The sequence below is a fragment of the Salvelinus namaycush genome, chromosome 32 (genome assembly GCF_016432855.1).
Source record: "Salvelinus namaycush isolate Seneca chromosome 32, SaNama_1.0, whole genome shotgun sequence".
Taxonomy (NCBI): Eukaryota; Metazoa; Chordata; class Actinopteri; order Salmoniformes; family Salmonidae; genus Salvelinus; species Salvelinus namaycush.
In genome coordinates, this window is record NC_052338.1 from 26936946 (window position 1) to 26957384 (window position 20439).

The 20439-nt window shown below is 46.4% G+C and overlaps 1 protein-coding gene across 1 annotated transcript in view; it reads right to left on the bottom strand.

Moving 5' to 3' along the window:
• Window positions 1-20439, bottom strand: part of LOC120027082 (potassium voltage-gated channel subfamily H member 8-like) — a 114195-nt gene that overhangs the window by 48839 nt on the left and 44917 nt on the right. The window contains exons 5-6 of the mRNA XM_038971920.1: window positions 20192-20426; window positions 18890-19047 (exon numbers count right to left, since the gene is read on the bottom strand). Coding sequence (XP_038827848.1) covers window positions 18890-19047; window positions 20192-20426 — 393 coding nt within the window. The remainder of the gene's footprint in view (window positions 1-18889; window positions 19048-20191; window positions 20427-20439) is intronic.

Consider the following 20439-nt stretch of genomic DNA (forward strand, 5'->3'; position numbering starts at 1 on the left):
GTAGGTCTACTGTGGATCCTAGGATTTCTATGTTTATGTTGGTTAATTGTTGAACATTTTATTTAAGAGGACCATAATGGGAAAACATTTTCTAACTTTTTTATGTCATCCTCGATGATTTTAAATGTATTATCCACATGTGTGGTTGTATTGTGTTTTAAATGGTCAAATCTCTCTCTCTCTCCTCTTCCTCCTCTTCCTTGTCATCATGATCTTCATCATCATACCTATTCAACCAAACACACCTTCCTACTCCTTCTCATTTTTATCAAAACCACCAACACAGCCAAACACATCATCATCACCATCATCACCATCACCATCATCATCATCACCACCATCATTGCTCCCGAGTGGCGCAGCGGTCTAAGGCACTGCATCTCAGTGCAAGAGGCGTCACTACAGTCCCTGGTCGAATCCAGACTGCATCACATCCGGCAGTGATTGGGAGTCCCATAGGGCGGCGTACAATTGGCCCAGCGTCGTCCGGGTTTGGCCGTCATTGTAAATAAGAATTTGTTCCTAACTGACTTGCCTAGGTAAATAAACATTACATATATATATAATTTTTAATTACAAATGAAATTAGCATCATCATTGTCGTCAGTATTATCTTTCAGAGCAGATATATTTAATTCTATAAAATTATACCAATGGCATCATTAAAGCATCATCATCATCATCATCCTCATAATCCGTCTTGTGATCTTCAACAGGAATATAGTTCTCCTCCATGCTTTGAGTAAATACACTGCTGCATATTCTCACACTTCTTTCATTTCTTTGACATTTGAGTGCTTGGTGCTGAAGGCACTGAGAGAGAGAACGAATGCAGAGAGTGATTTCCTGTGAACAGGAACTCACGAATGCCCTGTGAGTGCGTCCCAAATAGTACCCTATTCCTTATACAGCGCACTACATTTGACCAGAGTCCAACGGGTCCTAGTCAAAAGTAGTGCACTATATTGAGAATAGGGTGCCATTTGGTACACACTGCGTCTTTAACAAGGCAATGAAAATGAGCAGCAATCTCCCCTTGTCACCCAGGCTGATAGTAAAGCTATAGCTCACTGCAACAATGCTGTAAACTCAGAACCACACACACAGTAAACCAATGGCAATAAACCAGTGCTGAGCCATACAAAATACACAACCATGTCTGAGGTCAAAGTAAGCACTTTCTAAAGTCCCTTCAAAGCCCTGTTCCGTTTCAAATCCCACTAGCTGTCCAATCCGTACGTTCCCTCTCTATAACAACTGATTTCAGGCCTGTTAAAATGCTCATATGGCATCAATAAAGAGTGTTTCTGACTGACATGGATCTTTCAGTGAAAAAATAGCAATCATACACTTCACTTCAGGTGGGCTGTAAGTGTGTGATGAAAGTCTTTGTGTGTGTGTGTACATCTCTATCCACTTACATATGCTTTCACCTATCTCTCTCTCTCTTTCTCTCCCCCTCCCTTCCTCCCGTACAATGTGAAGCACATTATAGCAGTTTCCCAGAAAGACTTCGCAACTGCTCCTCAGGCAATCTCGAACAGCAGTCCATCATAACACAGCTCCTTAGACCTTAGCCACCACACACACACACACACACACACACACACACACACACACACACACACACACACACACACACACACACACACACACACACACACACACACACACACACACACACACACACACACACACACACACACAAACAGCCTTTTCTCTGGGACTAACTGAGAAATAGTGGGAGAATGTGTGTGTGTACATTTGCATGCTTGTGCGTGTATGGGTGCGCAGGTTTGCACAAATGGAGGGGGGCAGATGGTTAAGAGCAAGAAAGTGGGCCAGTAATTGTGTAGAAAGGTAACAAAACAGAGAGGAGGCACTTGCAAGAAAGGGAGAAGGATGATGGGAAAATAGAGATGAAGGGTAGAGAGGAAGGGGATTTAAAAGAGAGAGAGAGAAAATAGAAAGAGAGAGAGAGAGTGTGTGAGAGAGAGAAAATAGAAAGAGAGAGAGTGAGACAGACAGACAGACAGACAGACAGAAAGAGAGAGAGAGCGAGAGACAGAAAGAAAGAGAGCGAGAGAGAGAGTGAGAGTGAGAAAGAGAGAAAGAATCAGAGACAGACAGAGAGAAAGAGAGAGCCAGAGAGAGAGAAAAAGAGAGAGCCAGAGAGAGAGAAAAAGAGAGAGCCAGAGAGAGAGAAAAGGAGACAGACAGACAGACAGACAGACAGACAGACAGACAGACAGACAGACAGACAGACAGACAGACAGACAGACAGACAGACAGACAGACAGACAGACAGACAGACAGACAGACAGACAGACAGACAGACAGACAGAGCGAAAGACAGAGCGAAAGAGAGAGAGCGAGCGAGAGAGTCAGAGAGAGGATGAAAAACAGTCAGAGAGAGAGCTAAAGAAAGAGCGAGAGGGTGAGAGAGACAGAAAGACAGAGAGAGTCAGAGAGAGAGTGAGTCAGACAGACAGACAGACAGACAGACAGACAGACAGACAGACAGACAGACAGACAGACAGACAGACAGACAGACAGACAGACAGACAGACAGACAGAGACCTACACATAGAGGACCCACGCCAAGAGGACATACATCCAGACCACTGCACCACCAGCCACATCCACACCCCACCCCAACCAATCAATAACCCCCAAACCAACCATGCCCACACCCCATATAGAACCCCTCAGATCAGACCTATGCCAAAGGTGCATCCACAAAGTACTGAGCAAAGGGTCTGAATACTTAAGTAAATGTGATATTTCAGTTTTTTATTTTCATAAATGTGCAGAAATTGTAAAAACCTGTTTTTGCTTTATCATTATGGGGTATTGTGTTAAAATTGATGAGGGAAAAAAGTATTTAATCAATTTTAGATTAAGGTTGCAACGTAACAAAATGCGGAAACTGGTCTGAATACTTTCAGAATACACTGTAAACCCCAAAACTGGACAAGAACTTGACACCCTCAGCAAACAAGGGGACAAACACCTACCTGAAGGTGACAGCGTTCCCTCCCCCATATGCCACCCTAGACAAAACTACGACAACATAACCAAACAAAATGGGTCACAACTCCTGCAGTTCTGTCGGACGCTGGGTATGTACGTTGTTAATGGTAGGCTTCGAGGGGACTCAGTGGGTAGGTACACCTACGGTACGTACAATTATAGCTCATCTGTTTGCAGTAGTACTGTAGAATACTTTATCATTGACGTCAAGGCAAATTCTCTCAGAGCGTTCACAGTCAGCCCACTGATACCCCTGTCAGATCACAGTAAAATCACAGTCTACTTGGACAGAGCAATACTCAATCACGAGACATCAAAGCCAAAGGAACTGAATAATATTAAGAAATGCTATTGATGGATGGAAAGTAATGTGGAAACCTACTAAAAAACAATTAGGCAACAACAAATTCAACCCTTGTTAGACAACTTCTTGGACAAAATGTTTAACTATAATAAAATGAACGTGTGACTTGGCAGTAGATAACCTACAGTAAACAGTATATTTGACCTCTCAGTTTCCCTATCAAATCAAAAAATTGCAAAAACCTAAAAAAGAAATTGAGAAACCTATCCAGCCAAAAACATAGAGACCCAGAAAACCTGAGCCTACGCCTTCACTGTGGTTAATCATTAAAACACAATGGAAGAAGAAGGAACAGCACATCAGAAATCAGCTCAATGTAATTGAAGAATCCATAGAATCTAGCCACTTTTGGGAAAAGCATTTCACTGTAAGGTCTACACCTGTTGTATTCAGCATTTCACTGTAAGGTCTACACCTGTTGTATTCAGCATTTCACTGTAAGGTCTACACCTGTTGTATTTGGCCCATGTGACTACTATCATTTGGTTTGAAAACGGAGAAATGGAGATGTATGGATAAACCACTTCTCCAATCTTTTTGGCTCTATAACAAAGAACAAACAGCAAAAACATATACATGATCAAATACAAAATCTTAGAATCAACTATTAAAGATTACCAGAACCCACTGGATTCTCCAATTACATTGAATGAACTACAGGAGAAAATACAAACCCTCCAACCCAAAAAGGCCTGTGGGGTTGATGGTATCCTAAATTAAATGATCAAATATACAGACCACAAATTCCAATTGGCTATACTTAAACTCTTCAACATCATCCTCAGCTCTGGCACCCCAATATTTGGAACCAAGAACTGATCACACCAATTCACAAAAGTGGAGACAAATTTGACCCCAATAACTACCGTGGGATATGCGTCAACAGCAACCTTGGGAAAATCCTCTGCATTATCATTAACAGCAGACTCATACATTTCCTCAGTGAAAACAATGTACTGAGCAAATGTCAAATTGGGTTTTTACCAAATTATCGTACGACAGACCATGTATTCACCCTGCACACCTTAAAAACTTCTTCTTAATAGGGGGGCGCTGTTTTCACTTTGGAAAAAATCGTGCCCAAATTAAACGGCCTCATACTCTGTTCTAGATCATACAATATGCATATTATTATTACTATTGGATAGAAAACACTCTGAAGTTTCTAAAACTGTTTGAATGATATCTGTGAGTAAAACAGAACTCATTTGGCAGCAAACTTCCATACAGGAAGTGAAAAATCTGAAAACGAGGCTCTGTGTCAGGGCCTGCCTATTCAACTGGTTTTTATTTATGGATCTGTATGCACTTCATACGACTTCCATTAGATGTCAACAGGCAGTAGAAGGTTGAATGGGGTGTCTAGCTTGATGTGAGGCCGAATAAGAGCTTTTGGAGTGGCAGGTCTGGTATTTTGTCAGTTTTCGACGGCGCGCAGGGGAACCTCACATTGTCTTCTGAAAAGGGTTCGGTATACACTACGAATTGCTCCGGCTCTCATTTTATTTGATACATATGATAATAACATCATAAAGTAGGATTTTCAACCGAGTTTGACCAGTTTATTAGAAGTTTATTGGGAATTTTGGAATTTTTCGTTCCTTGCGCCAAGGACACGTGCGCTCCACAATGCTAGCCAAAGTTGCTAATTCGACAGAAGAAATGGACATTCTAAAACCAAACAACGATTTATTCTGGACCTAGGACTCCTTGCACAACATTCTGATGGAAGCTCAGCAAAAGTAAGACAAAATTTATGATGTTATTTCGTATTTCTGTGTAATATGTTGACTCCAACACGGCGGAGAATAGGTGAGCGCTGTCTCACAATAATGCATGCTGTATGTTGTGGTAAAGTTCTTTTTAAAAATCTAACACAGCAGTTGCATTAAGAACCAGTGTATCTTTCATTTGCCATACTGTAACGGCAGTCTACGTCGTCCTCCTCCTCAGACGAGGAGAGGCGAGAAGGATCAGAGGACCAATGTGCAGCGTGGTAATTAGACATAATGAATTTAATCAAACAAAAAACAAGACACTATACAAACTGACAAAACACACTAACCGTCACAGTCCCGTGTAGCACCAACACTGACACAGGAACAATCACCCACAAACAAACAGTGAGAACAGCCTACCTTAATATGGTTCTCAATCAGAGGAAACGTCAAACACTTGCCTCTAATTGAGAACCATATCAGGCAACACATTTAACCCAACATAGAAACAGACAAACTAGACACACAACATAGAATTCCCACCCAGCTCACGTCCTGACCAACACTAAACAAGCAAAACACATACGAACTCTGGTCAGGACGTTACAGTACCCCCCCCCCCCCCCCCCCTGAGGTGCGGACTCCGAACGCACCCCTAAAACTCAAGGGGAGGGTCTGGGTGGGCATCTGTCCGCGGTGGCGGCTCCGGCGGTGGACGAGGACACCACTCCACCACTGTCTTTGTCCCCCTCCTTAGCGTCCTTTGAGTGGCGACCCTCGCCCATGACCTTGGCCTAAGAATCCTCCCCAAGGCCCCCACATGATTTAGGAGGTAGCTCAGGACAGAGAGGTAGCTCAGGACAGAGAGGTAGCTCAGGACAGAGAGGCAGCTCAGGACAGAGGGGCAGCTCAGGACAGAGGGGCAGCTCAGGACAGAGGGGCAACTCAGGACGAATGGCAGCTCCGGACTGAATGGCAGCTCCGGACTGAGTGGCAGCTCATGACTGTAGGGCAGCTCATGACTGGAGGGCAGCTCATGACTGGAGGGCAGCTCATGACTGGAGGGCAGCTCATGACTGGAGGGCAGCTCATGACTGTAGGGCAGCTCATGACTGGAGGGCAGCTCATGACTGGAGGGCAGCTCATGACTGGAGGGCAGCTCATGACTGGAGGGCAGCTCTGGCAGCTCCTGACTGGCTGGCGGCTCTGGCAGCTCCTGACTGGCTGGCGGCTCTGGCAGCTCCTGACTGGCTGGCGGCTCTGGCAGCTCCTGACTGGCTGGCGGCTCTGGCAGCTCCTGACTGGCTGGCGGCTCTGGCAGCTCCTGACTGGCTGGCGGCTCTGGCAGCTCCTGACTGACGGACGGCTCTAGCGGCTCCTGACTGGCGGACGGCTCTAATGGCTCGGGACAGACGGGCGGCTCTGAAGGCTCGTGGCAGACGGATGGCTCAGATGGCGCTGGCCAGACGGATGGCTCAGATGGCGCTGGGCAGACGGATGGCTCAGATGGCGCTGGGCAGACGGATGGCTCAGACGGCGCTGGGCAGACGGATGGCTCAGACGGCGCTGGGCAGACGGATGGCTCAGATGGCGCTGGGCAGACGGATGGCTCAGATGGCGCTGGGCAGACGGATGGCTCAGACGGTGCTGGGCAGGCAGGCAGCTCAGACGGCGCTGGGCAGGCAGGCAGCTCAGACGGCGCTGGGCAGACGAGCAGTGCAGGCAGCTCAGACGGCGCTGGGCAGACGAGCAGTGCAGGCGGCGTTGAGCAGACGAGCAGTGCAGGCAGTTCAGACGGCGCTGGGCAGGCAGGCAGCTCAGACGGCGCTGGACAGACGAGCAGTGCAGGCGGCGTTGGGCAGACGGCCGACTCTGACCTGCTGAGGCGCACAGTAGGCCTGGTGCGTGGTACCGGCACTGGTGGTACCGGGCTGAGGGCACGCACCTCAGGGCGAGTGCGGGGAGAAGGAACAGTGCGTACAGGGCTCTGGAGACGCACAGGAGGCTTGATGGGTGGTGCCGGAACTGGAGGCACTGGGCTGGAGACACGCACCACAGGGAGAGTGCGTGGAGGAGGAACAGGGCTCTGGAGACGCACTGGAAGCCTGGTGCGTGGTGTAGGAACTGGTGGTACTGGGCTGGGGCGGGAAGGTGGCGCCGGATATACCGGACCGTGCAGGCGTACTGGCTCCCTTGAGTACTGAGCCTGCCCAACCTTACCTGGTTGAATGCTCCCCGTAGCCCGTCCAGTGCGGGGAGGTGGAATACCCCGCACTGGGCTGTGTTGGCGAACCGGGGACACCATGCGTAAGGCTGGTGCCATGTACACCGGCCCGAGGAGACGTACTGGAGGCCAGATATGTAGAGCCGGCTTCATGGCACTTGGCTCAATGCTCAATCTAGCCCGCCCAGTGCGGGGAGGTGGAATAACCCGCACCGGGCTATGCACCCGTACAGGAGACACCGTGCGCTCTTCCGCATAACACGGTGTCTGCCCGTACTCCCGCTCTCCACGGTAAGCATGGGAAGTGGGCGCAGGTTTCCTACCTGCCCTCGCCACACTACCCTTTATCCCCCCCCCCCCCCCCCCCAAGAAATTTTTGGGGTTTCTTCACGGGCTTCCAGCCACGCTTCCGTGCTGCCTCCTCATACCACCGATCCTGGGCTTTCGCTGCCTCCATCTCCTCCCGAGAGCGGCGATTCTCTCCAACCTTAGCCCAGGGTCCTTCTCCGTTCAATATTTGCTCCCATGACCATTCCTCCTGGTACCGCTGCTGCTGTCGCTGCTGCCCGTTGCCACGCTGCTTGATCCTTGTTTGGTGGGTGATTCTGTAACGGCAGTCTACGTCGTCCTCCTCCTCAGACGAGGAGAGGCGAGAAGGATCAGAGGACCAATGTGCAGCGTGGTAATTAGACATAATGAATTTAATCAAACAAAAAACAAGACACTATACAAACTGACAAAACACACTAACCGTCACAGTCCCGTGTAGCACCAACACTGACACAGGAACAATCACCCACAAACAAACAGTGAGAACAGCCTACCTTAATATGGTTCTCAATCAGAGGAAACGTCAAACACCTGCCTCTAATTGAGAACCATATCAGGCAACACATTTAACCCAACATAGAAACAGACAAACTAGACACACAACATAGAATTCCCACCCAGCTCACGTCCTGACCAACACTAAACAAGCAAAACACATACGAACTCTGGTCAGGACGTTACACATACAACAAGTATTTTTATGCAAAGTTTATGATGAGTTCTTTGGTTAGATTAGGTGAGTGTCCAAAATATCTCCGGACATTCTGGTGAATTGTTGCTACGTATTCACAATGTATAACCACGATTTGCAGCTCTAAATATGCACATTTTCGAACAAAACATAAATGTATTGTATAACATGATGTTATAAGACTGTCATCTGATGAAGTTGTCCAAAGGTTAGTGATTCATTTTATATCTATTGCTGGTTTTTGCGAAAGCTATGTTGGCGGTGAATAAATGCCGTTGTGTGTTTGGCTATTGTGGTAAGCTAATATAATTCTATATTGTGTTTTCGCTGTAAAACACTTAAAAAATCGGAAATGATGGCTGGATTCACAAGATGTTTATCTTTCATTTGCTGTATTGGACTTGTGATTTCATGAAATTATATTATATGATATTCCTGTCCCGTTCGGCTAGGCTATGCTAGTCAGCTTTTTTGATGAGGATGCTCCCGGATCCGGGATGGGTATCACTGACACCTTAACTGACAAACAAATAAAACAAAACAAAGGCAAAGTCTTCTCATGCTTTGTTGATTTCAAAAAAGCTTTTGACTCAATTTGGCATGAGGGTCTGCTATACAAATTGATGGAAAGCGGTGTTGGGGGAAAAACATACGACATTATAAAATCCATGTACACAAACAACAAGTGTGCGGTTAAAATTGGCAAAAAACATTCACATTTCTTTCCACAGGGCCGGGGGGTGAGACAGGGATGCAGCTTTAGCCCCAAATTCTTCAACATATATATCAACAAATTGGCGAGGGCACTAGAATAGTCTGCAGCTCCCAGCCTCACCCTACTATCTGAAGACAAATGTCTACTGTTGGCTGATGGTGTCTCCAATTACCTCATGTGTATTTATACCTGTGTTTTCTGTTTGTCTGTTGCCAGTTTGTCTTGTCAAGTCCTACCAGCGTGCACTTTTTATTTTTTGCATTTTTTTGTTGCTTTTCTAGTCATCCCAGTTTTGGCCTTTGTGCCTTTCCTGACCCTGCCTGCTGTCCTGACCCTGCCACTGTGTACTCTCTGTTTAGGGCCAAATAGCAATTTCGTTTACTCCTGTACCTGCCTGACTTTGATTTGGATTATGACTCTTTGCCTGCCTTGACCTACCGATTGCCTGCCACTTGTACTGAAATAAACTCTGAGACTTGTAGTATCTGCCTCCTGTGTCTGGGTCTTAGCCTGAGCCCTGATATATGTATACATCTCTCACATCTCTTGTTCTTCCATTTTAAATGTCTCCTTGTCAGGTGTACAATTACCATTTCATAACTATGGCTTTGCCCACCACTGTTTCCAAGGTAGTGCTGTAACAATCATTATCTGTCTTGTCCCGTCAAGATCCAAGATGGCGTAGCAGTGCAGACGTGTTTTGTTCGTCCTCTCGTGTACTTTGTACTTTTCGTATTTTTTTGTATATATTTAAATTTTATTTTCAATCTCTTTTCCATTTTAATTCAATTATACCTTCCGGTAACCTGCCTCACCCAATGTGATATGTAACCGCTATTATTTTTTATTTTTAGACCTTATAGCAAGAACCACCTAGCCATCAGAAGCTAACCAGCTAATTAGCTAAAAGCTATTTAGTCATTGTTAGCCACTGCTAGCGGCCTTTACCTTCTGCACAGATACCAGCCCTTTTTTTTTGCCTGGATAATACTCGCCAGCCTACCAGTATTGGACTGTCTCTCCACTACAACGCCGGATTCCTGCCGTAATCCCTGGACCATTACTCCTGATCTTCACAGCTAGCTAGCACCCACCGAGTTACCCAGTACCGAAGCTATCCCTGAGGCCCACCTCCCGGCCTACTCAGTTGTTCACCCGGACTCCACCCAAACACGGCTAGAACCCAATACTCCACCGGATCCTTGCCGTAAGCTCTGGACCTTGGCACCGGATCACCGCTGCTACCGAGTGGCTATAGTGGCTAACGCCCCTGCCCCGAAGCTAGCACCAGTTAGCCGTGAGCCAGGCGCATCTCCCGGCTAGCAAACTAAATTACTACAACTACAATACCTCTTTCGCCATCTGGCCTGGATCCTTTGTCGACACGGCGCCCCACCGCACCACCACGACTGGTCTGCCGGCGAATACTCCATCCGCTGTGCCTTCAACCGGCCTCCGTCGGACGTCGGAGCAGATGCTTCTACTAGCCCCGGGCTACTAACTTTAAACGCTGTGTCGCCCGCATGCTAGTGTAGTAGCGACTACTCCACGGCTTCCCTGTTCCATCTATCACTGCCCCCTGGACCCTATGATCACTTGGCTACATAGCTGATGCCTGCTGGACTGTCCATTAATCACGGTACTCCATTCTATTTATTTTTTGATTATCTGTCGGCCCCAGCCGCGAACTCAGACCCTGTGTGTAGTTAACCGACCCTCTCTGCCCAGTCATCGCCATTTTACCTGTTGTTGTTGTTGTTTTAGCTGATTAGCGGTTGTTGTCTCACCCGTTGTTGTCTTAGCTAGCTCTCCCAATCAACACCTGTGATTACTTTATGCCTCGCTGTATGTCTCTCTCAAATGTCAATATGCCTTGTATACTGTTGTTTAGGTTAGTTATCATTGTTTTAGTTTACAATGGAGCCCCTAGTCCACTCATCATACCTCTGATACCTCCTTTGTCCCACCTCCCACACATGCGGTGACCTCACCCATTATAACCAGCATGTCCAGAGATACAACCTCTCTTATCATCACTCAGTGCCTGGGCTTACCTCCGCTGTACCCGCACCCCACCATACCCCTGTCTGCACATTATGCCCTGAATCTATTCTACCATGCCCAGAAATCTGCTCCTTTTATTCTTTGTCCCCAACGCTCTAGGCGACCAGTTTTGATAGCCTTCAGCTGTACCCTCATCCTACTCCTCCTCTGTTCCTCGAGTGATGTGGAGGTAAACCCAGGCCCTGCGTGTCCCCAGGCACCCTCATTTGTTGACTTCTGTGATCGAAAAAGCCTTGGTTTCATGCATGTCAATATCAGAAGCCTCCTCCCTAAGTTTGTTTTTCTCACTGCTTTAGCACACTCCGCCAACTTGATGTCCTTGCCGTGTCTGAATCCTAGCTTAGGAAGACCACCAAAAATTCTGAGATTTCCATACCCAACTACAACATTTTCCGTCAAGATAGAACTGCCAAAGGGGGAGGAGTTGCTATCTTCTGCAGAGATAGCCTGCAAAGTTCTGTCATACTTTCCAGGTCCATACCCAAACAGTTCGAACTTCTAATTAAAAAAATTAATCTCTCCAGAAATAAGTCTCTCACTGTTGCCGCCTGCTATCGACCCCCCTACGCTCCCAGCTGTGCCCTGGACACCATTTGTGAATTGATCATCCCCCATCTAGCTTCAGAGTTCGTTTTGTTAGGTGACCTAAACTGGGATATGCTTAACACCCCGGCAGTCCTACAATCTAAGCTAGATGCCCTCAATCTCACACAAATCATCAAGGAACCCACCAGGTACAACCCTAAATCCGTAAACATGGGCACCCTCATAGTCATTATCCTGACCAACTTGCCCTCCAAATACACCTCTGCTGTTTTCAATCATGATCTCAGCGATCACTGCCTCATTGCCTGTATCCGCTATGGGTCCACGGTCAAACGACCATCCCTCATCACTGTCAAACGCTCCCTAAAACACTTCTGCGAGCAGGCCTTTCTAATCGACCTGGCCCGAGTATCCTGGAAGGATATTGACCTCATCCCGTCAGTCGAGGATGACTGGTCATTCTTTAAAAGTAATTTCCTCACCATCTTAGATAAGCATGCCCGTTCAAAAGATGCAGAACTAAGAACAGATATAGCCCTTGGTTCACTCCAGACCTAACTGCCCTTGACCAGCACAAAAACATCCTGTGGCGGACTGCAATAGCATCAAATAGTCCCCGCGATATGCAACTGTTCAGGCAAGTCAGGAACCAATACACGCAGTCAGTCAGGAAAGCCAAGGCTAGCTTTTTCAAGCAGAAATTTGCATCCTGTAGCTCTAACTCCAAAAAGTTTTGGGACACTGTAAAGTCCATGGAGAACAAGAGCACCTCCTCCCAGCTGCCCACTGCACTGAGGCTAGTTAGCACGGTCACCACCGATAAATCCATGATAATCGAAAATTTCAATAAGCATTTCTCAACGGCTGGCCATGTCTTCCTCCTGGCTACTCCAGCCCCGGCCAACAGCCCCCCGCAGCTACTCGCCCAAGCCTCCCCAGCTTCTCCTTCACCCAAATCCAGATAGCAGATGTTCTGAAAGAGCTGCAAAACCTGGACCCGTACAAATCAGCTGGGCGAGACAATCTGGACCCTCTCTTTCTTAAACTATCCGCCGCCATTGTTGCAACCCCTATTACCAGCCTGTTCAACCTCTCTTTCGTATCGTCCGAGATCCCTAAAGATTGGAAAGCTGCCGCGGTCATCCCCCTCTTCCAAGGGGGTGACACTCTAGACCCAAACTGTTACAGACCTATATCCATCCTGCCCTGCCTATCTAAAGTCTTCGAAAGCCAAGTTAATAAACAGATTACTGACCATTTCGAATCCCACCGTACCTTCTCCGCTGTGCAATCCAGTTTCCGAGCCGGTCACGGGTGCACCTTAGCCACGCTCAAGGTACTAAACGATATCATAACCGCCATCGATAAAAGACAGTACTGTGTAGCCGTCTTCATTGACCTGGCCAAGGCTTTCGACTGTCAATCACCGTATTCTTATCGGCAGACTCAATAGCCTTGGTTTTTCTAATGACTGCCTTGCCTGGTTCACCAACTACTTTGCAGACAGAGTTCAGTGTGTCAAATCGGAGGGCATGTTGTCTGGACCTCTGGCAGTCTCTATAGTGGTACCACAGGGTTCAATTCTCAGGCCGACTCTTTTCTCTGTATATATCAATGATGTCGCTCTTGCTGCGGGCGATTCCCTGATCCACCTCTACGCAGACAACACCATTCTGTATACTTCTCGCCCTTCCTTGGACACTGTGCTAACTAACCTCCAAACGAGCTTCAATGCCATACAACACTCCTTCCATGGCCTCCAACTGCTCTTAAACGCCAGTAAAACCAAATGCATGCTTTTCAACCGTTCGCTGCCCGCACTCGCCCGCCCGACTAGCATCACCACCCTGGACGGTTCCGACCTAGAATATGTGGACAACTATAAATACCTAGGTGTCTGGTTAGACTGTAAACTCTCCTTCCAGACTCATATTAAACATGTCCAATCCAAAATCAAATCTAGAATTGGCTTCCTATTTCGCAACAAAGCCTCCTTCACTCACGCCGCCAAACTTATCCTAGTAAAACTGACTATCCTACCGATCCTCGACTTCGGCGATGTCATCTACAAAATAGCTTCCAATACTCTATTCAGCAAACTGGATGCAGTCTATCACAGTGCCATCCGTTTTGTTACCAAATCCCCTTATACCACCCACCACTGTGACATGTATGCCCTAGTCGGCTGGCCCTCGCTACATATTCATCGCCAGACCCACTAGCTCCAGGTCATCTATAAGTCTATGCTAGGTCAAGCTCCGCCTTATCTCAGCTCACTGGTCACGATAACAACACCCACCCGTAGCACGCGCTCCAGCAGGTATATCTCACTGGTCATCCCCAAAGCCAACACCTGCTTTGGCTGCCTTTCCTTCCAGTTATCTGCTGCCAGTGACTGGAACGAATTGCAAAAATCGCTGAAGTTGGAGAATTTTATTTCCCTCACCAACTTTAAACATCAGCTATCTGAACAGCTAACCCATCGCTGCAGCTGTACATAGTCCATCTGTAAATAGCCCACCCAATCTACCTACCTGATCCCCATACTGTTTTTATTTGATTTACTTTTCTGCTCTTTTGCACACCAGTATCTCTACTTGCACATCATCTGCTATTTATCACTCCAGTGTTAATCTGCTAATTGTAATTATTCGCTCCTATGGCCTACTTATTGCCTACCTCCTCATGCCTTTTGCACACACTGTATATAGACTTTATTTTTTTTCTACTGTGTCATTGACTTGTTTATTGTGTTATTGGCTTGTTTATTGTTTACTCCATGTGTAACTGTGTTGTTGTCTGTGTCATACTGCTTTGCTTTATCTTGGCCAGGTCGCAGTTGTAAATGAGAACTTGTTCTCAACTAGCCTACCTGGTTTTAAATAAAGGTGAAATATTTTTTTTAAATTATCTCTCTCCCTCCAGCCACACCCCCAGCTCCACGACCAAATCAGAGAAGGCCACCCTCCCACTGATTCCACACAATATTTGTTTTGTATTAGCCACAAAAGATTAAGACAATAATGAGAAACCATGCTGCGAACTGTGTAACTGGGGCATTCACATATCAACCATCCCTCTAGTGCTGCTGAAGACGGAATTCATAATCATCCCAGCAATAAAGTATTAATAAAGAGATGAACTGCCAATGGCCTCAGTGAAACGATGACACCATAACCACTAGAAACTCTTGGAAGACAATGGAATTAAATAAAATAAAAAAGGTTTTTATTGTTAAGTCTCTTATACTTTTAACAATAAAGAAGCTTTTTTAATTTAATTCTGTAGTCTTCCAAGAGTGTCTGAATCTCCTCTCTCCTTCAGTTTGCTCCTCAATTCCTGCACGTTGGTTGGAGAGCGAGGCAGTGATCCCTTCCATTTTCACCATAACCATTAGAAGCATTATAGGATTATAATATATAATAATTATAATAGCACTTTGATCTTCTGAGCTTCATAGTGTTAGATAGAAGTCATTGTTGTATAGAGCAGATTAGGAATTTGACGTGGTTAACCGGAGTCAATATACTCTTAGAGGTACTATCCAGAACCTAAAAGGGTTTTTTGACTGTCTCGATAGGAGAACCCTTTGAAGAACCCTTTTTAGTTCCATGTAGAACCCTTTCCACAGAGGGTTCTACATGGAATACAAAAGGGTTCTACCTGGAACCGAAAAGGGTTCTCATATGGGGACAGCTGAAGAATCCTTTTGGAACCCTTTGTTCCAAGAGTGTTCTATAGGATCTTCCTCTGTGTCTCCATTCTCCATGAGATGCATCTGGGATAGATGCACCTGACTCCTATCCCTGCTTTAGTACTGGGTTACAGAGAATGGAAATTGAGAATACAAATATTGTACTACTTATGCAGAGAGAGAGAGAGAGAGAGAGAGAGAGAGAGAGAGAGAGAGAGAGAGAGAGAGAGAGAGAGAGAGAGAGAGAGAGAGAGAGAGAGAGAGAGAGAGAGAGAGAGAGAGAGAGAGAGAGAGAGAGAGAGAGAGAGAGAGAGAGAGAGAGAGAGAGAGAGAGAGAGAGAGAGAGAGAGAGAGAGAGAGAGAGAGAGAGAGAGAGAGAGAGAGAGAGAGTACTGTGAGGAGAAGATGGTAAAAGAAGAGAAAGGAGAAACAGAAACGAAAACAACAGAGGGTCAAAGGGAAGAGAGTGAACATCGAGAAACTGAATGAGAATGAGAGAGAGAGAAAAGCGGGATAATAAGAGAGAAAGAGAAAGGGAGAGTCAGCACAGGGGCCCCTTGTCTCATTCTGGTGAAATATGGCCTACAGCCTTAGCAGGGACATCACTCCGAACACTCGACAATTACCCTGCGTGGCTGGGTTCCCCTGGCATTGCCCCCACCGGCCCCGGTGCCTGCATGCTCAAACCAGTGTCCTCTGGGACACCATGGTATTTTCACTAATAGAGTCTGGAACCAAGCAGTGCTTACGCCCGGAGCACTTGAGCACCCTGTCATTCTCCCTCTCTCCCTCTCTCCCTCTCTCCCTTTCTCTCCCTCTCTCCCTCTCTCCTTCTCTCTCTCTCGATCTCTGTCTCTTTGTCTTGTCAACATTTCTATCCATTTCTTTCTTTGATGAACTCTCTCTCGATCTCACCTTTACCATTCCCTCTCTCACTCTTTTATTATTTACTCTTGTATTATTTACTCTCTCGTTGTCTATGTATTTTCTCCCCCATTTCTCTCTCCCTCTCTCTTTCTCTTGTGTTCGCTCTTTTCATTGTCTTCATGTATCTTCTCCCTCTTTTTCTCTCTCTCTCACCATCCTGACCCAGTCTCAATGAGTCACAGCGCGATTCCATTGTTGATTTCCTGCTGTCATATGATGTTATAAAGAATCACACAGGTTGTTCCTGTTATTCTCTGTGATGAGTGATTGATTATGCGTTAATGTATGTGTGTATGTGTCCAATATATTAGTTCAATTTGATTCGATTTAGTGGACCCAAAGTAAAGGAGAGACCTATCTGACCAGAGACTGATTCTTCCTGATCCCTTTAAGGAAACTAACCCACACAACCAACCAAACTCCCCAGCCACAGAGAGCAACGTTTCAAATTGGGTAACATCATTCAATTGCTGAAATTGTTCTAATTTGCTAAATATCTGCAGTTTTGCCATACAACTATTCTCAACGGAACCATGGATACCTGCTCGTCGAACATCTCATTCCAAAATCATGGGCATTAATATGGAGTTGGTCCCCCTTTTGCAGCTATAAATGCCTCCACTCTTCTGGGAAAGCTTTCCACTGTGTTGGAGCATTGCTGCGGGGACTTGCTTCCATTCAGGCACAAGGACATTAGAGAGGTCGGCACTGATGTTGGTCGATTAAGCCTGGCTCACAGTCGGCGTTCCAATTCATCCCGAAGGTGTTCGATGAGGTTGAGATCAGGGCTCTGTGCAGACCAGTCAAGTTCTTCCACAACGATTTCGACAAACCATTTCTGTATGGACCTCGCTTTGTGCACGGGGGCATTGTCCTGCTGAAACAGGAAAGGACCTTCCCCAAACTGTTGCCACAAAGTTGGAAGCACAGAATCGTCTAGAATGTCATTGTATGCTGTAGCGTTAAGATTTCCCTTCACTGGAACTACGGAGCCTAGCCCGAACCATCAAAAACAGCCCCAGACCATTATCCTCCTCCACCAAACTTTACATCTGGCACTATGCATTGAGGCAGGTAGCGTTCTCCTGGCACCCGCCAAACCCAGATTCGTCCGTCGGACTGCCAGATGGTGAAGCGTGATTCATCACTCCAGAGAACGCATTTCCACTGCTCCAGAGTCCAATGGCGTCGAGCTTTACACCACTCCAGCCGATGCTGCTCGGCCATGGAAACCCATTTCATGAAGCTCCCGATTAACAGTTCTTGTGCTGACGTTGCTTCCAGATGCAGTTTGTAACTCGGCAGTGAGTGTTGCAACCGAGGACAGACGATTTTTGCTCGCTACGCCTTTCAGCACTCGGGGGTCCCATTCTGTGAGCTGGTGTGGCCTATCACTTCGCGGCTGAGCCGTTGTTGCTCCTAGACGTTTCCACATCACATTAACAACACTTACCGGGGCAGCTCTAGCAGGCCAGAAATTTCATGAACTGACTTGTTGGAATGGTGGCATCCTATGACGGTGCCACATTGTAAGTCACTGAGCTCTCCAGTAAGGCCATTCTACTGCCAATGTTTGGCTATGGAGAATGCATGGCTGTGTGCTCCATTTCATACACCTGTCAGTAACGGGTGTGGCTGAAATAGCCGGATCCACTAATTTGAAGGGGTGTCCACATACTTTTGTATATATCGTGTATTATTATACTAGAACAGTAAAGGCTCTAATGGCACAATGTGATGGAACTGTTTCCCTTGTGCTGTATATGAAATCAATAGACAGAAACACATGCAGGAAAACCACCAGTTCCTCTGTGTTATAAAGTAATCAATGCTATCCATTCTTTTCAAATGCCACTTGTGTCTCAGCCCAGGTACTGTAAATACAATACCATTTTATTAGATATTACCAATCAATCAAGAGACACTGCTTTAAAATAGCTATAAACTCGGTGGTTCGAGCCCTAGATGCTGATTGGCCGAAAGCCGTGGTATATCAGACCGTATTTATTTTTACTCTTCTAATTACATTGATAACCAGTTTATAATAGCAATAAGGCACCTCTGGGGTTTTTGGTATATGGCCAAAATATCACGACTAAGGGCTATATCCAGGCATTCCGCTTTGCATTGTGCGTAAGAACAGCCCTTAGCTGTGGTATATTGGCCACAGAGGGTAGTGCGTACGGCCCAGTACATCTGCTGCCTGCCGTCCAGGACCTCTACACAAGGCGGTATCAGAGGAAGGCCCTAAAAATTGTCAAAGACTCCAGCCACCCCAGTCATAGACTGTTCTCTATGCTACCGCATGGCAAGCGGTACCGGAGCGCCAAGTCTAGGATTGCTTTAGATATTGATCCCATAACAAATGTGAGATGGAATGTGCTTGGCAGACACATTGGCTAGATACAGTACTGTATTAAAACAAAATCTAGTCCTTGCAAATGTAAAGGTTTTAATATGCCTTCGTCAGTGATTTGGCAAAAAAAACTCACCCATGCTTTCTAAAACATTTAATTCCCTCTATAAATTAATGACAATACACCACCCAGCATCACAGGGATTTCAACCAATCAGAAAACTCACCACGCTGACTTTGAAGGCATAGAGGAGGTCAAAGGGCAGCGCGGCGACCAGGTCAATGATGAACCACGTGGTCATGTAGTGGATGCAGATCAACCGTGCACTGAAAATCACCTGACCAGACTTACTCACGTACGTGGTACGGAAACTGAACACAATGTCTGGGAGGAAAAGAGGGAGAGAGAGCGAGATAGAGGGAGGGAGAGAGAGAGAGAGAGAGATAGATGGAGGGAGAGAGAGAGATAGAGGGAGGGAGAGAGAGAGATAGATGGAGAGGGAGGGAGGGAGAGAGAGAGATAGATGGACAGAGGGAGAGAGTGGTGGGTGTAAGGTTACAGATCCATGATTTACTATCAGATAATGTAATAAGTACTGTTTTGGTTTCTCTATCCATTTCGAGGTTGGTTAGCACGTTAGTTTAAACACACTGATTGGAGACACCTCGTTAGTGAGGATATGTTTCACCTGAGCTGGCCCAACTGGCATTTAAGACCTACTGGCCCAGTATATCAGGAAGAGGCAACGTTAGGAGAGCTACACCTCCTGTTAGTGCTTCCACTTTAGTTAGCCAAAAATACATCTGAGTTTTATTTGTTTTGATTCATATTCGTTTTACTCCCTATCCTAAATCGGAGCGAGTTGATTTCCTTTAGTTTTTCCTCTGATGCAAATGTATTGGGCTTTAAGAACCCCTTATCAGTTACTTTCCAACTTTCATGGGTGTCTTTCAACCAATTATGAACCCCTTTCTGTTTTGTCTTTGTTGTCGAAGTGACTTTTTATTAGTTCCCTTTTCTGTGAGCGGTGACATTTTGAGTTTGTCCTTCGGGAACGTAACAGTACACACAAATACACTATCAGTGTTACTGAGGTTACTGAGCTGCTGGACAACAAACTAAACACACTGTCCATAACCTTAACCCTTTCCCTGACCCTAACACTGTCCCTAACCATAACCCTAACCTTAACCCTTTCCCTGACCCTAACACTGTCCCTAACCTTAACCCTTTCCCTGACCCTAACACTGTCCCTAACCATAACCTTAACCTTAACCCTTTCCCTGACCCTAACACTGTCCCTAACCATAACCCTAACCTTAACCCTTTCCCTGACCCTAACACTGTCCCTAACCATAACCCTAACCTTAACCCTTTCCCTGACCCTAACACTGTCCCTAACCAAAGCCTAACCCTAACCAAAGCCTAACCTTAGCCGTAACCCTAAGCGTAACCCCAACCCAACCATAAGCCTAACCCCATGCCACGTAACCCCCCTCCCATACACACATATGACCCTCCCTTATACCTATAATAAAGAGTATCTCCACAGCGATGTCGCTGACTGTAGTGCTCCTGGTGAGGTCATCGTCTCCGATGAAGCAGACGTTGTAGGGCACTGTCACGGCAACGTAGAAGGTGGCCAGCAGGATCAGCCAATCCCAACCCGCCTTGAAGGTGCTGAAGTGAAGCAAGATAAACTTGGACTTCTTGGCGTCCGCCACCTTGTACTCCGGCAGAGCAGGGGGGTCCCCAAACACATTCTGATTGGATGAA